General features: G+C 44.6%; 1 protein-coding gene across 2 annotated transcripts in view; it reads left to right on the top strand.

Annotated features, from left to right (window-relative positions):
* ST13 (ST13 Hsp70 interacting protein) overlaps positions 1-14015 on the top strand; it is a 119500-nt gene extending 105485 nt beyond the window's left edge. For both annotated transcript variants that reach the window (XM_078640636.1, XM_078640642.1), the window contains exons 11-12: positions 12905-13056; positions 13458-14015. In XM_078640636.1, coding sequence (XP_078496762.1) covers positions 12905-13056; positions 13458-13592 — 287 coding nt within the window. In that variant the 3' untranslated portion in view covers positions 13593-14015. The remainder of the gene's footprint in view (positions 1-12904; positions 13057-13457) is intronic.
* The last annotated feature ends 205 nt before the right edge of the window (positions 14016-14220 follow it).

The following is a 14220-nucleotide window of genomic DNA, read 5'->3' as shown; positions in this document are numbered from 1 at the left end:
CCCTCCACCTCCAAAGAACTATGAACAACGTGGATATTATTCTGACTCCACCTCAGCAGGACACTTCACATCTTCCTGCCTCTCTGGTCCACGATCTCCAGGCCATGCTCTTTGACTCGGAGGTGGTTTCCCCAACCCCCAAAATGGTAGTCTGCTGCGCCACCACCACCCTGCTCCTCTGCCTTTTCACCCACCAGCTACACCTATGATGACATCTGCGTTCCATGTAGCATTACCTCCAACAGATGTTACTTCATCCTCTGATAGAGGGTGAAATACCAGACATTTAACCACCTCTACATGAGTGGGATGACTTCGTTATTCTACCTCCGTCCCTGCCTCTTCCGCACCCTGCTGATTCGCTTCCTGAAGCATTTGGAGGTTTCCATAACCTCATGGAGAGTGGCTACCATATTTCATCTCGATCTGTGAAGCAGCTTGACTGCTTCCTTTACGGTTTCAAAGAACAGTTTAGAAGAGCAGTATGCTCCATCTTGGGCTATATTTGGCAGGTGGGAGTAAATGTCGTGAAAAACCTAGCCACTGTGGCGGCTGGAGGTCCACGCATCAGCAAAAAATACAGAGCACCTTTATGCTTGACAGGACACCCCAAGCCTAACTCTGATCTTAGGTGGCGCAACAGAGGTCTAAAAACCTTTCTACTTCGATCTCTGTCACCAGACAATGCAGGGCGCCATCTAGATAACATCAGGAAGAGATTCTCCACCATGTCTGTAATTACTGTGTGCAGCCATCTCCCTCACCATTCTAGGCCACTGCGACCCCCAAATGGGGTCCGAAATCTGTGCCATCATTGACCTCATCCCAGTAGATAGACAAGCAGAGGCAAGGAAGATCTGGTTTGAGGGCATAAGAACATAGTCTGAGATTATAGACTGTGCCATGGACATAGCCTGCAGAGACTTCCGTCAGGTGGCACAGCTGTTCTACTGTGCCATGGATGGCTAAAGGCAACATTTAGATCGATGGTTCCGTCCAAAATAGTAGACATGGCTACGACTGGCATACCCTATTTGGCAACGAGATCGATGCTGCTCTGCTTTCCATTAAGACACACTGATTCTTCCAAATCTCTAGGCAATCTACTAAACCGTAAGGTGCCTTTTAGAGGAGCATGTGGGTGTGGTTTCACTTCATATAGGGGTGGATACCAGCGCTCACAGCAGAATCAGCCACAGTACAGGACAGGATACCAGCAGCAATCCTATTGGCAATCCTACTACAGTTGGTTTCTTCAAATAAGAGGCTTTGCAGAAGACCACCTCCTCAGAATCGTGACCGCAGTCTCACACAGTGACTTTCAAGTACCAGCAACAACATCCTCTCACCCCCATGGGTGCAGAAATATCCTGTTACCTCCTGCATTGGCAAACCATCACTTCAGACCAATGGATATTGGACCTTGTCACCTACGGCCATACACCGGAGTTCACAGAAAGACCACCAACTGCTCTGCGAAAAGGAGCCATCCCAACCTCCCCCCTCATCAACTTCACTTATTGGGGAAGGGAGCCAATAGAGAAGGTCCCAATGGCTCCGAGGTAAAGAGGATTCTACTCCCATTTTTTCGTTTTTTCCTAATTCACAAGAAATCAGCTAAGTGTAGACCGATCCTGAATCACAGGAAGCTAATCAAATTCCTCTGCAAAAATTTTTTCCGGATGATAACTGACATTATCCAATGTGTCAACAGCGGCAATTTCATGACATCTCTAGACCTGGAAGATGCTTATTGCCATACCCCATTCATCCCAAACACAAATAACTGTTTCACAGTAGCTTGTACCCATTACCAATTCAAGTCCGCACCTCAGGTATTCACCAAGTACAAGGCCCCAGTAGCAACAGCACTCGGGAAACAAGGTCATCAGGTATTCCCATTCCTAGAAGACTGGCTGCTAAAATCTCAAACGTCAAGACAAGCTGCCAAGGCCGCAAAAGCCCCTCTCTCGCTGTTTCTCAAATAGGGCCTCACCGTTAATTGGCAAATATCCTCTACTAATCCCTTTCAGACTATGCCATTTCTCTGAGCCTATCGCGACACAATACAGAAGAAAGCGTTCTTCTCGCAAGACCGGCATAGAACACTAGCGCTTTTGGCTCAGAGCATTGCAGGGAAACTGTGTATTTCTGGTGGACTGTTAGTCGTTCTTAGTATGATCTCTGCAGTGAAAAGCTTGGTCCCCTTGGAGAACCTCAAGATGAGACCATTACAAGAGGAATTACAGCTCCAGTGGACCCAGTAAGAGGGTCCTTTGAGAACTTGATCTCCATTACTCTTCAGATGTTACCAACGCTAGCATGGTAGTCACTGCATTTGAAGACCTCACGTTTTTATCACTAGTGCCGGATTTCATCATCACTACAGGCTCCTCCATGGAGGGCTGGGGAAGCCACTTGCAAGACCTTAAGTTCCAGGGAAGGTGATCGACAACTGAAGTCTCTACACATCAACAGCTTGGAGCTCAAGGCCATTTTTCTCACCCTGCATGCTTTCCTCCCAGGGATTGCAAAATCCCCCGTGCTGGTTCGTACCGACAATACAACCAGCATGTATCATATCAACAAACCGTAATGAGCCAGACCTCTCGCACTATTTCAGAAAGCCCAAGAACTCTGGGACTGGTTTACAGCGCGCCAAACATCTTTCCAGAGTCCACAACAAACCTGCGGATGCCCTCTGCAGAACCGAGGACAGCTTCCACGAGTGGCAACTCAACCAACAATAACTGAATAGTATATTCTTATTGTGGGGGAAACCAATGCTGGATCTATTAGCGACGGAAACTAATACCAAATGCCAGTTCGATGCCAGTCGATCCCCCCCTCCCAGGTTCAGGGGGAATACCCTTTTGATGCTCTGGTCCGGGATTTATGCGTAGGCTCCCCAGAGTCCTCACCAAGATTAAGACTGAGCACTGTTGTCTCCTGTTGATAGCTCCCAAGTGGCCCAGGCAGCACTTGTCTTCATAGCTTCTCCTATCTGAGACCAAGCCCATTCTCCGCCTTCCATTGTCACCTCTCCTGACAATGAACAATGGTCAGGTATGCCATCTGGAGCCAGCATCTACACTTGCACACATGCATCCTGAATTAAACAAATTTTGGAATCTGAAGTTCATGCATGAATGCAGACATGATCTCTCCAAGACTACAGCAGGAGGCATCACCAAGACTTACAATTTTAAGTGAAAGAGATTCTGTCATTGGTGTCAGCAAAACGACGTGTACTCATTCCATGCTTCTCCAGAGCAGATCTTACATTTTCTTCTCTCCCTGGCCAAGTCAGCCCTGGTATATGCATTGGTCAGAGTTCACCTTGCTGCAATCTCTGGGTACAGACACTTCACAGACCGTATCTCTACTCCACAAGGCTTATAAAACAATGCATGAACAGTGCAAGCTCCTCCTCCGGAATGGCATCTTAATGTGGTCCTGTTACAACTAATGAAACCGCCTTTCAAGCCTATTCATAGGGCTGACAAAGTTTCTTGTGTGGAAAGTTGCTCTTCTCCTTGCCATCACATCTACCAGAAGAGTCGGTGAGATGCAGGCCTGTACCTCTCAAGAACCTTTTGTTTGTGTTTCTAAGAACGAACCTGAAGTTCATTTCAAAGGTTCCTTCTCTATTTCACCTCAATGTGCATGTCGTTCTTCAAACCTTTTTCCCCAGCCATGCCAGCTGAACAGGACCTTCATTCTTCTGACCTTTAAATGATTCCTCAAATTTTACTTGGAAAGAACAAAGAACATTCGTAAGACTGACCTGCTACTTGTAGCCTATGGACCAGGCCATCCGGGCACAGCTGTGATGAAACCTACCATTGCAAGATGGATCTCAGTGACAATTTACATTTTGCTTATCAATGAGGGCAAGCCCTTGATGAAAGCTAAAGCTCATTCAACAAGAGCAGTCTCCACCTCGGCTGCTCTATTTGCAGACATTCTACTGGAGACAATATCCTGTGCTGCAACGTGGAAGAGCACACACACATTCACGCAGTACTACTTCCTGGAATCGACAGCGTAGTGATGCAGCCGTGGGCTTGGTGTTCTCGCATGTTTTCATATTTTGCAGATTGCATTGCCATTTAGTTCGAGGAGTCCCCCTCCTGTTTGGTTCATCAGTCTGAGCTTCCAGGATTTTCGTTTTCAAGGTACTTTGCTTCTTTTTTTTGGCCATGCTGTTTAGTTGGGCTAGTTTGGTCACACCACATTTCAGTGAATGGTTGCCCTGTTTGACATTTCAGATTCATTCCTCCTTCTTTTATATAACTCAAGTGGCAGAATCGAGGCAGTTGCTTGAGTGAGTACCATTTTCATTCTTTCCGTTAGTTTTAGATAGTGGGTCATCATTTTTTTGGAACACTGATGGTTGGGCTGTGTCTTATTTGTGCAGATTTGCTATCGCCAACTGTTGAGCGTTTATCAGCAGGTTGCGTGTTCATCATTGGACTTCAGTAAGTGGTTTTTAGGTGGTTTGTTTAATTCACTGCATGCTTAGCAGTTTCTGCAGTCTAATCATTAATTATTAGTTACACTCGCTCTCCATCATTTCTATTGATATCACCAGATATATTCTCTGTATTTTTTACCAACTTTACTAAGGAGACACACGGTGGAGGCTTTTTCTTTGAGCACTTTTCTGTTTTGACCATTAGTAGGTACATCAGGCTTCATTCCAACACTTTGTTCACCGCTGGTCCTTGGCCATTGTTTGTGCTGCAATATTACCATGTTTATATTATGACTACTGTTTTCTAGCGATGATGGTCTTACAGTATGCTTTTTTATTTATTATCAGCGCCCCTGAAGAAGGGATAAAATCCCGAAATGCAGTGGGCTTGAATTAGATGATTTATTAATTTTCACGAAGTACACAGCATTTACTTTTCTTCTTTGGATTCATTCATGTGACAAATTATATTATGTTTTTGTGGTTTCAGTACACTATTGTGCAGAATTTATTATTTTTTTCAACAATGAAATGATTACAAATGTATTTGTTCAGTGACTTCATTTCTTGATAAACTGGTTGTTTCAATTGAATTACAAATTTAACAATTACTATGTACTAATGTGATATACTTTACTCGTAGCTGTGCGTTTGGTATACCAGTGGTTTCCACTAGCTATTGCTTGGTGTTATTACGCCATCTATTCCAATTCGGTGACCCTCTTCAAGTAGAGGTGTTTATGTTAAAAGATTTCAGTGTTTACAGACATATGTATGTGGCTGCTTAACTGTTCTCTCAATTTCTCATCTAAAGTTTTGCATATAAATGCTTCTCGTTGTACATGATGTTGCTTGTTTTTATATATAGATGTTGTATATCTTTAGATTTTTTATATATATATATATATATATAGAGAGAGAGAGAGAGAGATGAGATATAGATCTGTATATTTCTATGTTTTCACTTTTAAAATGCATTGTCTGTAAATGTATATTACTCACCATACTTTAAGGGTGCTTATATGTTCGAAGCATGTGAGCTGTATATCACATGCCTTGCATACTCCTGCCATCTAGTATTGGGTCCAGATGTTTGCAAGTTGGTTGTTTTTCTTCGAAGCAGTCTTTCCAGTCATGAGGTAAGGTGACTTTCCTCCTTTCGGTGTTAGCGTGCATGGGCATCAACTCAATTGTTCGATTGTTTTTTTTTCACCATCAGGCACGGGCGTGGATTGCTGCGATCTGATTCAAAACAGTTTTTTGGGTTCCCCTCGGTGCGCAGTCCACAATACCAGCATCTGTATTGTTTCATACGCGTATCCCACTTCTCCGCCTGTCGTATCGGTCAAAGAAAATTTCTATTTGGTCAGAAAACTCGTGGTAATCAATCAGGCCTAACCGCGTTGGTCCACCTCGCAGTCTATGGAACGGACTCCATTCAAATTCTGCCCTTGGTGCCTCACAAAATATCCTCGTACAGACTTACACAAAGTGTGCAACTTGTGCTTATCTCCAGAGCACAACGAACAAGACTTTGACGCGTGCAGATCCTTCCGATCCAAGAAAACTGAGATCGTCTGACTCGATGTCGCGAAATGCAAAGCCAGAACATTGCATACACGCCGGACATCTTCGATGAAGGATTCCAGCAAGAAGAATTCGATGCACAAGGGGCCGAAGACTAACAGGAAGAACAGCCCTCATAGATTCCTGAATCTGACTCCGAGATGGAGGAGGACTTACCTCAAGGTCCTGCGAGTACCAAACGCCTCTTGCCCCGAAATCCAACTCCAAGCAAAATGCTTCGGTTTCACCTCTGCACCAAGGCTGGCACCACGACTGTTTCTGATGCCCTGCCTTTCGAGACTCCACCAAAACCCATCGTCAAGCCTTCCGGCTCTGGATCGAGTCGGCCAAAGTTCAGCACTGAGCTGAAACCTTGGAGCTCAAAGGCAAAGACTGCTTTGGAGCCAAAATCCTAGATGCCGATAACTGCTTTGGAGCCCAAACCTTCCACTCCGAAAGTTCTTCCCGTCCCGGCAACGAAATGCGCTGCGCTGAAACCAAAAATGCGCCTTCGAAGCTGCAGAATCCGATTCTCGACTTACCAAATCGGATCCTAAACAAAAGGAACTAACTGTACATCAACCCAGAAACAGGACATCTTTCCAAACTGCCTCATGAATGTTTAGAGAGGAAAAATGTTGATACTAACCCTTTTCCTCTTTCACCACATTCCCCTACACCTTCTCCAGTATTGGAACATGTTCGAGGCATGTGGGCTGCTGAATTCATATCTGTGCATAGATCGCCGCCTAGTGTTGGGTCCGGATGATTGCACATTGTTGTCCTGGAAGAGTCTTCGAAGTATCACAAGATAGGTGGCTCCTCCCTCGGACTACAGTGCGCATGGGCATCCTCTCCATCCTCAGATTGTTTTTTTCCGCCATTGGGTTCGGATGTAACATTTACTTAGCACACCACACAATTCTCCACCCTCACAGCATGATGAGGATATTCAATTACCTGTAGACCCTTAGACTACACTATTGATCCACCTACAGATAATGCCCCAATCCTCTACCCTGCACAGGATATAGAGAAACAACGGCAAGGGTAGGGGAAAGGGTTCCACACCCCCGTAACTCTCCTTCCTCCAACAAGCAGTGATTACCTACCCATCCCCCGATTATCTAACACCTGTCTGGGTACGTCTTCTACAATTCCCCCCCCCCCCCCATCATTTGGCAATCTATAACAGACGAATGGGTGTTAGGATTTATCCAACATGGTTATTGCCTGGAGCTTACCACCAAACCTCCAAACACTCCACTTCGTTCTCACAAGCTGTCACCAAAACATTTGCACCTCCTCAAACAGGAAGCCCAGTCTCTCTTGCTAAAAGGAGCCATAGAGCTGGTACCATTGCAATATCGGGGGTCAGGCTGTAATTTCTAATTCCCAAAAAGGATGGCTCTTTAAGACCTATTTTGGACCTCTGAGACCTGAACCTCTACATGCTGTCAGATCATTTCCACTTGGTGACACTTCAACAAGTGCTCCCACTTTTACAATAAAGTGACCTTTGTCTACCCTAGACATAAGGGACGCATATTTTCACATTCCAATTCACCACGCTCATCGCAAATATCTGATTTATGATGGCGGGTCAAGATTTCAAATTCTAAGTACTACAGTTTGGAGTTGCCACTGCTCCCAGAGTGTGTACCAAATACCTGGCAGTAGTTTCAGCTCATCTGAGAAGACAGCATATCCACGTCTTCCCCTATCTGGGCGACTGGCTCATCAAAGCTAGCACTTGCCAAAAGTGTCTCCAACACACAAGCCACAATTCACTTTCTGTTCCAACTAGGGTTTACTGTGAATGCGCTGAAGTCGCATCTACAGCCTTCAAACACAGAAATGTATTTAGGAGCCACCATAAACACTCAAAAAGCTCTAGCCTTTCCCAATTCAGTCTGAATTCATAGTATTCAGTCTGTTCTCACTAAGTTTCAGCCCAACCACTCATTACCAGACAGTCTTCATGCAACTTCCGGGAAAGATGGCGTCTTCCATCATAATCGTACCCCATGCAAGACTTCACATGTGCCCCCTTCAAGAATGCTTAGCAAGTCAGTGGAACCAGTCGCAGGGTGAATTAACCAATCTAGTGTTGGTAGACGTCCGCACCCATCGTTCTCTGCAGTGGCGGAACCCACAAAATGTATCCACAGACAGTGCTAACCGCAGACTCATTGCTCACTGGTTGGGGGGGGGGGGGGCTCACTTACATGACCACACAATCCAAGGATTGTGGAGTCTTAAGCACAAAAATTTCCATATAAATCATGTAGACCTACTAGCAGGGTTTCTAGCGCTCAAAGCCTTTCAAACTCACCTAGTAGGCAAAGCTGTTCTTTTCCGCACTGATAACACAACAGCTATGTACCATATACAGAAACAGAGGGGGGGAGGGCACTGTAAGAAGCTGCGATTCTGTTGCAGTAAACCCCCCCCCTCCCCTCCCCAACACACTTTTTACCAGACTACTGATGCACATTGACTGTGCCCTGGGTCCCTGCCTATCAGGTTCCCTGGACCTGTTCTTTCTCAAATCTGTACCTTGTACCCCAATTGGCAGCTCTGGCCACATATCAGTCACTTGTAAAAGGTACCAAAGGCACTGTGTTATAATAACAAAAGATATGTCAGTGGGTCAAAGGGAGGGTTCTGCTGTGTGTCCTAGAAAATGGTACATAGAGACCAAGTAAGCAAAGAGTGCAATAAGTGCAACAACCAGCACACAATTCCTGAATTGGGAAAAAGTGCCCATCAGTTCCCAATCGGTACCGCCCTAGTCATCATCTGGGCTCTCCTTACCCAGGAGAAAAAGTGGTCTATCACTAGGTGTTATCGTGACCGGCAAACAACTCAGTAAAAATAAAGAGTTAGATGATGAGTGGGACCAGAAAAGTATATTGATATATCTGGGCAACCGATTTTTAGTGCATAAATGTGAATAAAGTGTAGTGTGTTAAAATTAGGTAGAAATTGAGTAGAGGTAAATAATTTTAATGATTTCTCTCAATTCTCCTAACCTTTGAAAATGTGCAATTATCTGACCGATTTAACAAAATATCTGCCTGCAAGTAGGGTCAACATGTTTCAGCATCTGTGTCTATAGGTACGTCACTGCGTAGGGCCCAGTAAGGTTGGGGGTTGGTCTCTGTCCAGAGGCCGCCGGTGACATCGGGGAGTCCTGGAGGGGTGAACCCACAGTGGACTTGGACTCTGGAGCGCTGGGGGACCTTGCTGGGACCGGTGGGCCACTCTGGTTGTAGGAGACGGGTGAGGGGTTGGCCTAACGGCGCTCGACCTCGGACCTGGGGATCTGGGTTCGAGTCTCGGTAACGACGCCAAAAACCTCCTGTGATTCTGGGCAAATCACTTAATATCCCCGTGCCTAAAATGTAAGTGTGTCCTCATGTAACGTAACTGGTGCTATGTAAAGCGCTCTGATACCTGATTCGGTTCGGGTCTAGTTCGCGCTATATAAAACTCTGCAAAAAAAAAAAAGGTGAAATCCGACCTCAAAAGACACCCCTGCATCCAGACACCCTGGAGAAGAGAACCAGAGGTACACCTGTGTGCCTGAGCCCTCCAACTTACCTGCCCAGCTGTTTGTTCCTCCCGGAAGTCTTCCTGGACCGAGCCTGCTGCCAAAACCGGCGACTCCTATTGAAAACAAACACCCAACGCCAAAACAGCACCCTCCACCCAGCCGCTGCTGCGGGTGTACTTTGGGTGCTAACTCTGATCCCCCTTTGCCCTGAGCCTAACACCGGGAGCTTTGCTCCCACAACCTTGTGGCCTACTCGTGAGCAGCCCCCAACCAGAGGCCCCATATCTCCCATTAAATAACATTGGGCCTCAGCACTCTGCACCCAGTCACCCTAGTGCTGCTGAGGGTGCTTCAGGAATGCAGTGTGGGAAAGCCTTGATTCTAACCCCAGAATACCAACTCCGACTAACTTGTACTTAACCTGCAAACCATTAATTTCATTTTTCTCCATAGGAATACATTGACTGTTTTTCCTTAAATTGTTCGAAGTGTGGAGTTGGTTCATATGAAACACTGAAAAAAACATTGTATAAGATTTTGCAAAGCATTTACTTCACTTACCTGCACCAGGCTTGGCTTGTTACTAGAAATAAAATAACTTCATATTTTTTTTATACAAACAAATTGGTCGGAGTTCAGTCTTTGAGTATGTGACATCATTTGCTGCCTGAACGTGTACAGCAAATGCCTAACGCTACCATCTGATAAATCCTTACTGCTCGCCCACTCTACCACAAATGGAGAGTAAGGTACGATCTACTTACCTCTGCCTACCTTTGGGGTTACACTGGATTATGTGCACACTATACCTCACTTTGATATAGTATATACAGAGTCTGTTTCCTGCAGACACTCTCTCCATCTGTCACGCCTAGCACAAGCCATTTGGAAATGGGCTATAAATCACAAGATTTATCTCCTGGCAGAACAGCTTCCAGGAGTAAACCATCAGATTGTCACCTGCACCAATGTGGAAACTAAACCTAGTCCTTAACAAGGCTAATGGGTCCACCATTCGAACCAATGCCATGGTGCCAATTACAATTCCTCTCATGGAAGGTTGCTTTCCTCATTGCAATGATTTCACTGAGGGGGGTTGGTAAACTCCAGGCATTAACTATACAAGAGCCTTTCTTTTAGCTTCATAGAGACAAAGTGGTTCTTTGCACCAATCCTCACTTTCTCCATAAAGTAGTTTCTGCCTTTCGTATCAATCAGTTGTTACCTGTTTTCTTTCCTCAACCTGATACTGTAGCAGAACGAGCTCTACACACTCTTGATGTTAGTAGTGCTCTAATATATTACATTGAAAAAACAAAATAATTTCATAAACACCTTTTTGTTGCTTTTTCTCCACCACACAAAGGCAATCCCATATCTAAATCAGGCATTTCAAGATGGATTGTAAAATGTATCCAACAGGTAATCAGAAAGCAAAAATAATTTTGCTAATACTCCCTAGAGTGCATTCCAATCGCAAAATAGGGGCTACTATGGCCTTCTTAGGGAATATTCCCATAGCCGACCTATGTAAAGCAGCAACATGGTCTACATTGCACACATTCACCAAACAATATTGTGTAGATTTGTTAGCGAGGCATCAAGCTAATATAGGCCAAGCAGCACTTCAAACACGGTTTCAGACCACTACAACAACTACAGGTTAGCCACTGCTTTGGGAGTAAACTGCTGTATAGTCTATGCAAAGCATGTGACCTACAGCTCACATGCCTTGAACGGCCAATGTTACTTACCCAGTAAGCATCCGTTCTTGGTATGTAGAGCTGTAGATTTACATGCACCCACCCGCCTCCCCGGTTTCCTGTAGTTGGTGCAGTTTATCAATTTACATACATACGCATAGATGTCTTTATTCCACACTCACTAACTCCATTCTCACATTCTCTGTGGGAAAACAATCTAACAATGGAATCGATGCGTAAGGAGGAGTCCCCTTACCTCATGAGTGGAAAGACTTCTTCGAAGAAAAACAATTTGCAACCATCCGGGCCCAACACTAGATGGCAGGAGTATACAAAGCATGTGAATCTAAAGCTCTTCGTGACAAGAAAATATGCTTACTGGGCAAGTAACCCCGTCCTTATCATAATACTACTTGCTACTCTGATTCAAGCAAATGAATCTATGAAAGATGCTCCAATACTGAATAAGGAAATAAGTTACCTGTAACTGCAGTTATCCAGAATTAATCTTTCTTAGATTCAAATGCGACCCACCATCCTTCCCTGAGAGGCTCCCCTTATTCCTGTGTTATTACTCCCACTTGTGCTGGAAAATATGAGGGACTCCACCTCTCTTGGGAGTGTTCTAGATGGTGCTAGCAGCTAATTGGTTATAGTTGAAGTATAGTCCTAATTTAAAAAGGGCCCAGATAGGCTAATAAAGTGATGGCCCAGTGCCGTTATATCCTATAATAGTTTTATCATACTGCTTGATTATGGTACCATGGCACTCCCACGTAGTATATATTAACAAGCACCAAACCGCCTCACTAGAAGGTTTTAATATTTGCAGATCTCTTCTTAAACCTTTAACTCTGCACAGTTTCATGATGATCCAAGCAAGACTCTGTACACATTCTCACCTGCTGTACAAAAACAATCCAACATAATGTTGGAGCCCATGTGCTTTGTGGACCAAGGGAGGAATCCAAGCACATATTTTGACTAAAGACTTCTTTTGAAGAAAAACAACTTGGACACATCAAAGTCCAATACTAGATGGCAGGAGTTTGCAGAGCATGTGAATCTACAGCTATAGAAGCTACAAAAAGATGCTTACTGGTTAAGTAATACTTTGCTACTCTACCAGTACATACCTTTTTAATACTACCAATCTCTACATCTATGTACACTTTAGACCCTAAACACAATCTATAATCCAGTCTGTGCTTGTGTATTTTGGGCCGAAATTGCATGTCTACTGAAAACTGAAATCCCTTTGAAGAAAAATAATGGGGAACTTCCATGGAGCAACACTAGATAATAGAAGCATGCACATCATGTGGTTCTGCAACACAGCAAGCTGCAGTCAGAAATAGTACTTACCTGTAACAATCTCTCTCCCCAACCAAAGGAGAGATGTACATGCTGGCATCCCTGTCACTTAACAGGGACTTGACTGGTGTGCTGCTTGGTATTTACAGTTGATGCACTTGTTTTGTATGCTATTGTCACGCTTGTTTGATAATGCAAGGTGGGAGACCCAAACTATTGGAGTCACCAACCTCAATGTCTGCAATTGGGTGTCTAAAACAAACTCATTCTTTCATCTATTTATAGGTGGTTTTCCTGGAGGAATGCCTGGAATGGGAGGAATGCCTGGAATGGGAGGAATGCCTGGAATGGGGGGCATGCCTGGGATGGCTGGCATGGCTGGCATGCCTGGACTCAATGAGCTCTTTAGCGATCCAGAGATCATGGCAGCACTGCAGGTAAGTGCTGTCGACTTCTATGGTTCTTTTGGGTGACATTGTGAGACAGTTTTTTACACTTGGGGTACAGATAGGGACCTAGTGAGGTATGCGTGAATTTGTGCTAACTGTCTAGCGTGGACTCTTGTGTTCTGTATGTACAGATAGGGGTGGCTCTGAGCTAACTGCTTCTTGAGGTTTGTGGACCTACAACTTTATAACTATATACTCGACCAATAGTATTGACATGCTGTTCATTTGATTGATGTATCCGGTCTGTTGTAATCGGCTGAGGATTTGTTTATATGGTGGCCTCATCATAAGTTATATTATCTTTTTATCTGGGAAGGAGGGGAGGTATGTAACTCCTGAACAGGTCTCTAAAGTGAGAGCCTCTATTGACTTTTTCTGTTTCATTTTAGGACCCAGAGGTTATGGCAGCATTCCAGGATGTGGCCCAGAATCCAGCAAACATATCAAAGTACCAAAATAACCCCAAGGTCATGAACCTGATTGGAAAACTGTCAAGCAGCTTTGGGGGCCCGGGCCATGCATAAACATGGAGAAGAGCAGGCCTTCCAATCGAAAGGGACTGCAGGCTGAATACAGGCCTACCTGTAAGCTGCCACTATGAAGAATGGAGAGGGGAGGCTCCACGATCACACCTGTTAAACTGTAACATGCAGGATGCTCTGAGAACGTCCCAAGGGGTGCTTAGGTGACATCTTAAGGGGGTGCTCTGGTGAAATCTTGTGAGATGCTGTTCTGACATTCTAAGGGCATGCTCTGTACTGACAAATGACTTTCTCTGCCATAGTCTGACCTCGGATATTTTCCCCACCCTCCCTTTATGCATCAGTTCCCTTGCCCTTTCTGCTTCTTGAGCTTCCCACTGGTTTGCCAGTATCCGAGAAGCATGAAGCTGGTATAAATATATACATACATGAAATAACTGCACATCAATAAAGATTTGGAATTTATTCTGAGTTGTTTCGAGTATTAGTTTTTTGGCTCAGATTTCCATTTAGGCTTGTCCATACTGCACCTCTATTTTTCAAAAGTAAGCACTTTAACCTGAGGTCCGTCTATCACTTTAACTTTAGATCGGAGTCCGATAATTAACCAAACTAACTTTTCAAGATTGTCTGATTATGGCAAACCTGCTCCCTTCACCTTTGCAGGTAT

This window comes from Lissotriton helveticus, chromosome 1_1, assembly GCF_964261635.1.
Source record: "Lissotriton helveticus chromosome 1_1, aLisHel1.1, whole genome shotgun sequence".
Classification (NCBI taxonomy): domain Eukaryota; kingdom Metazoa; phylum Chordata; class Amphibia; order Caudata; family Salamandridae; genus Lissotriton; species Lissotriton helveticus.
Note: the sequence above shows the minus strand (reverse complement) of the source record. Positions and strands in the feature narration are given on the sequence as shown.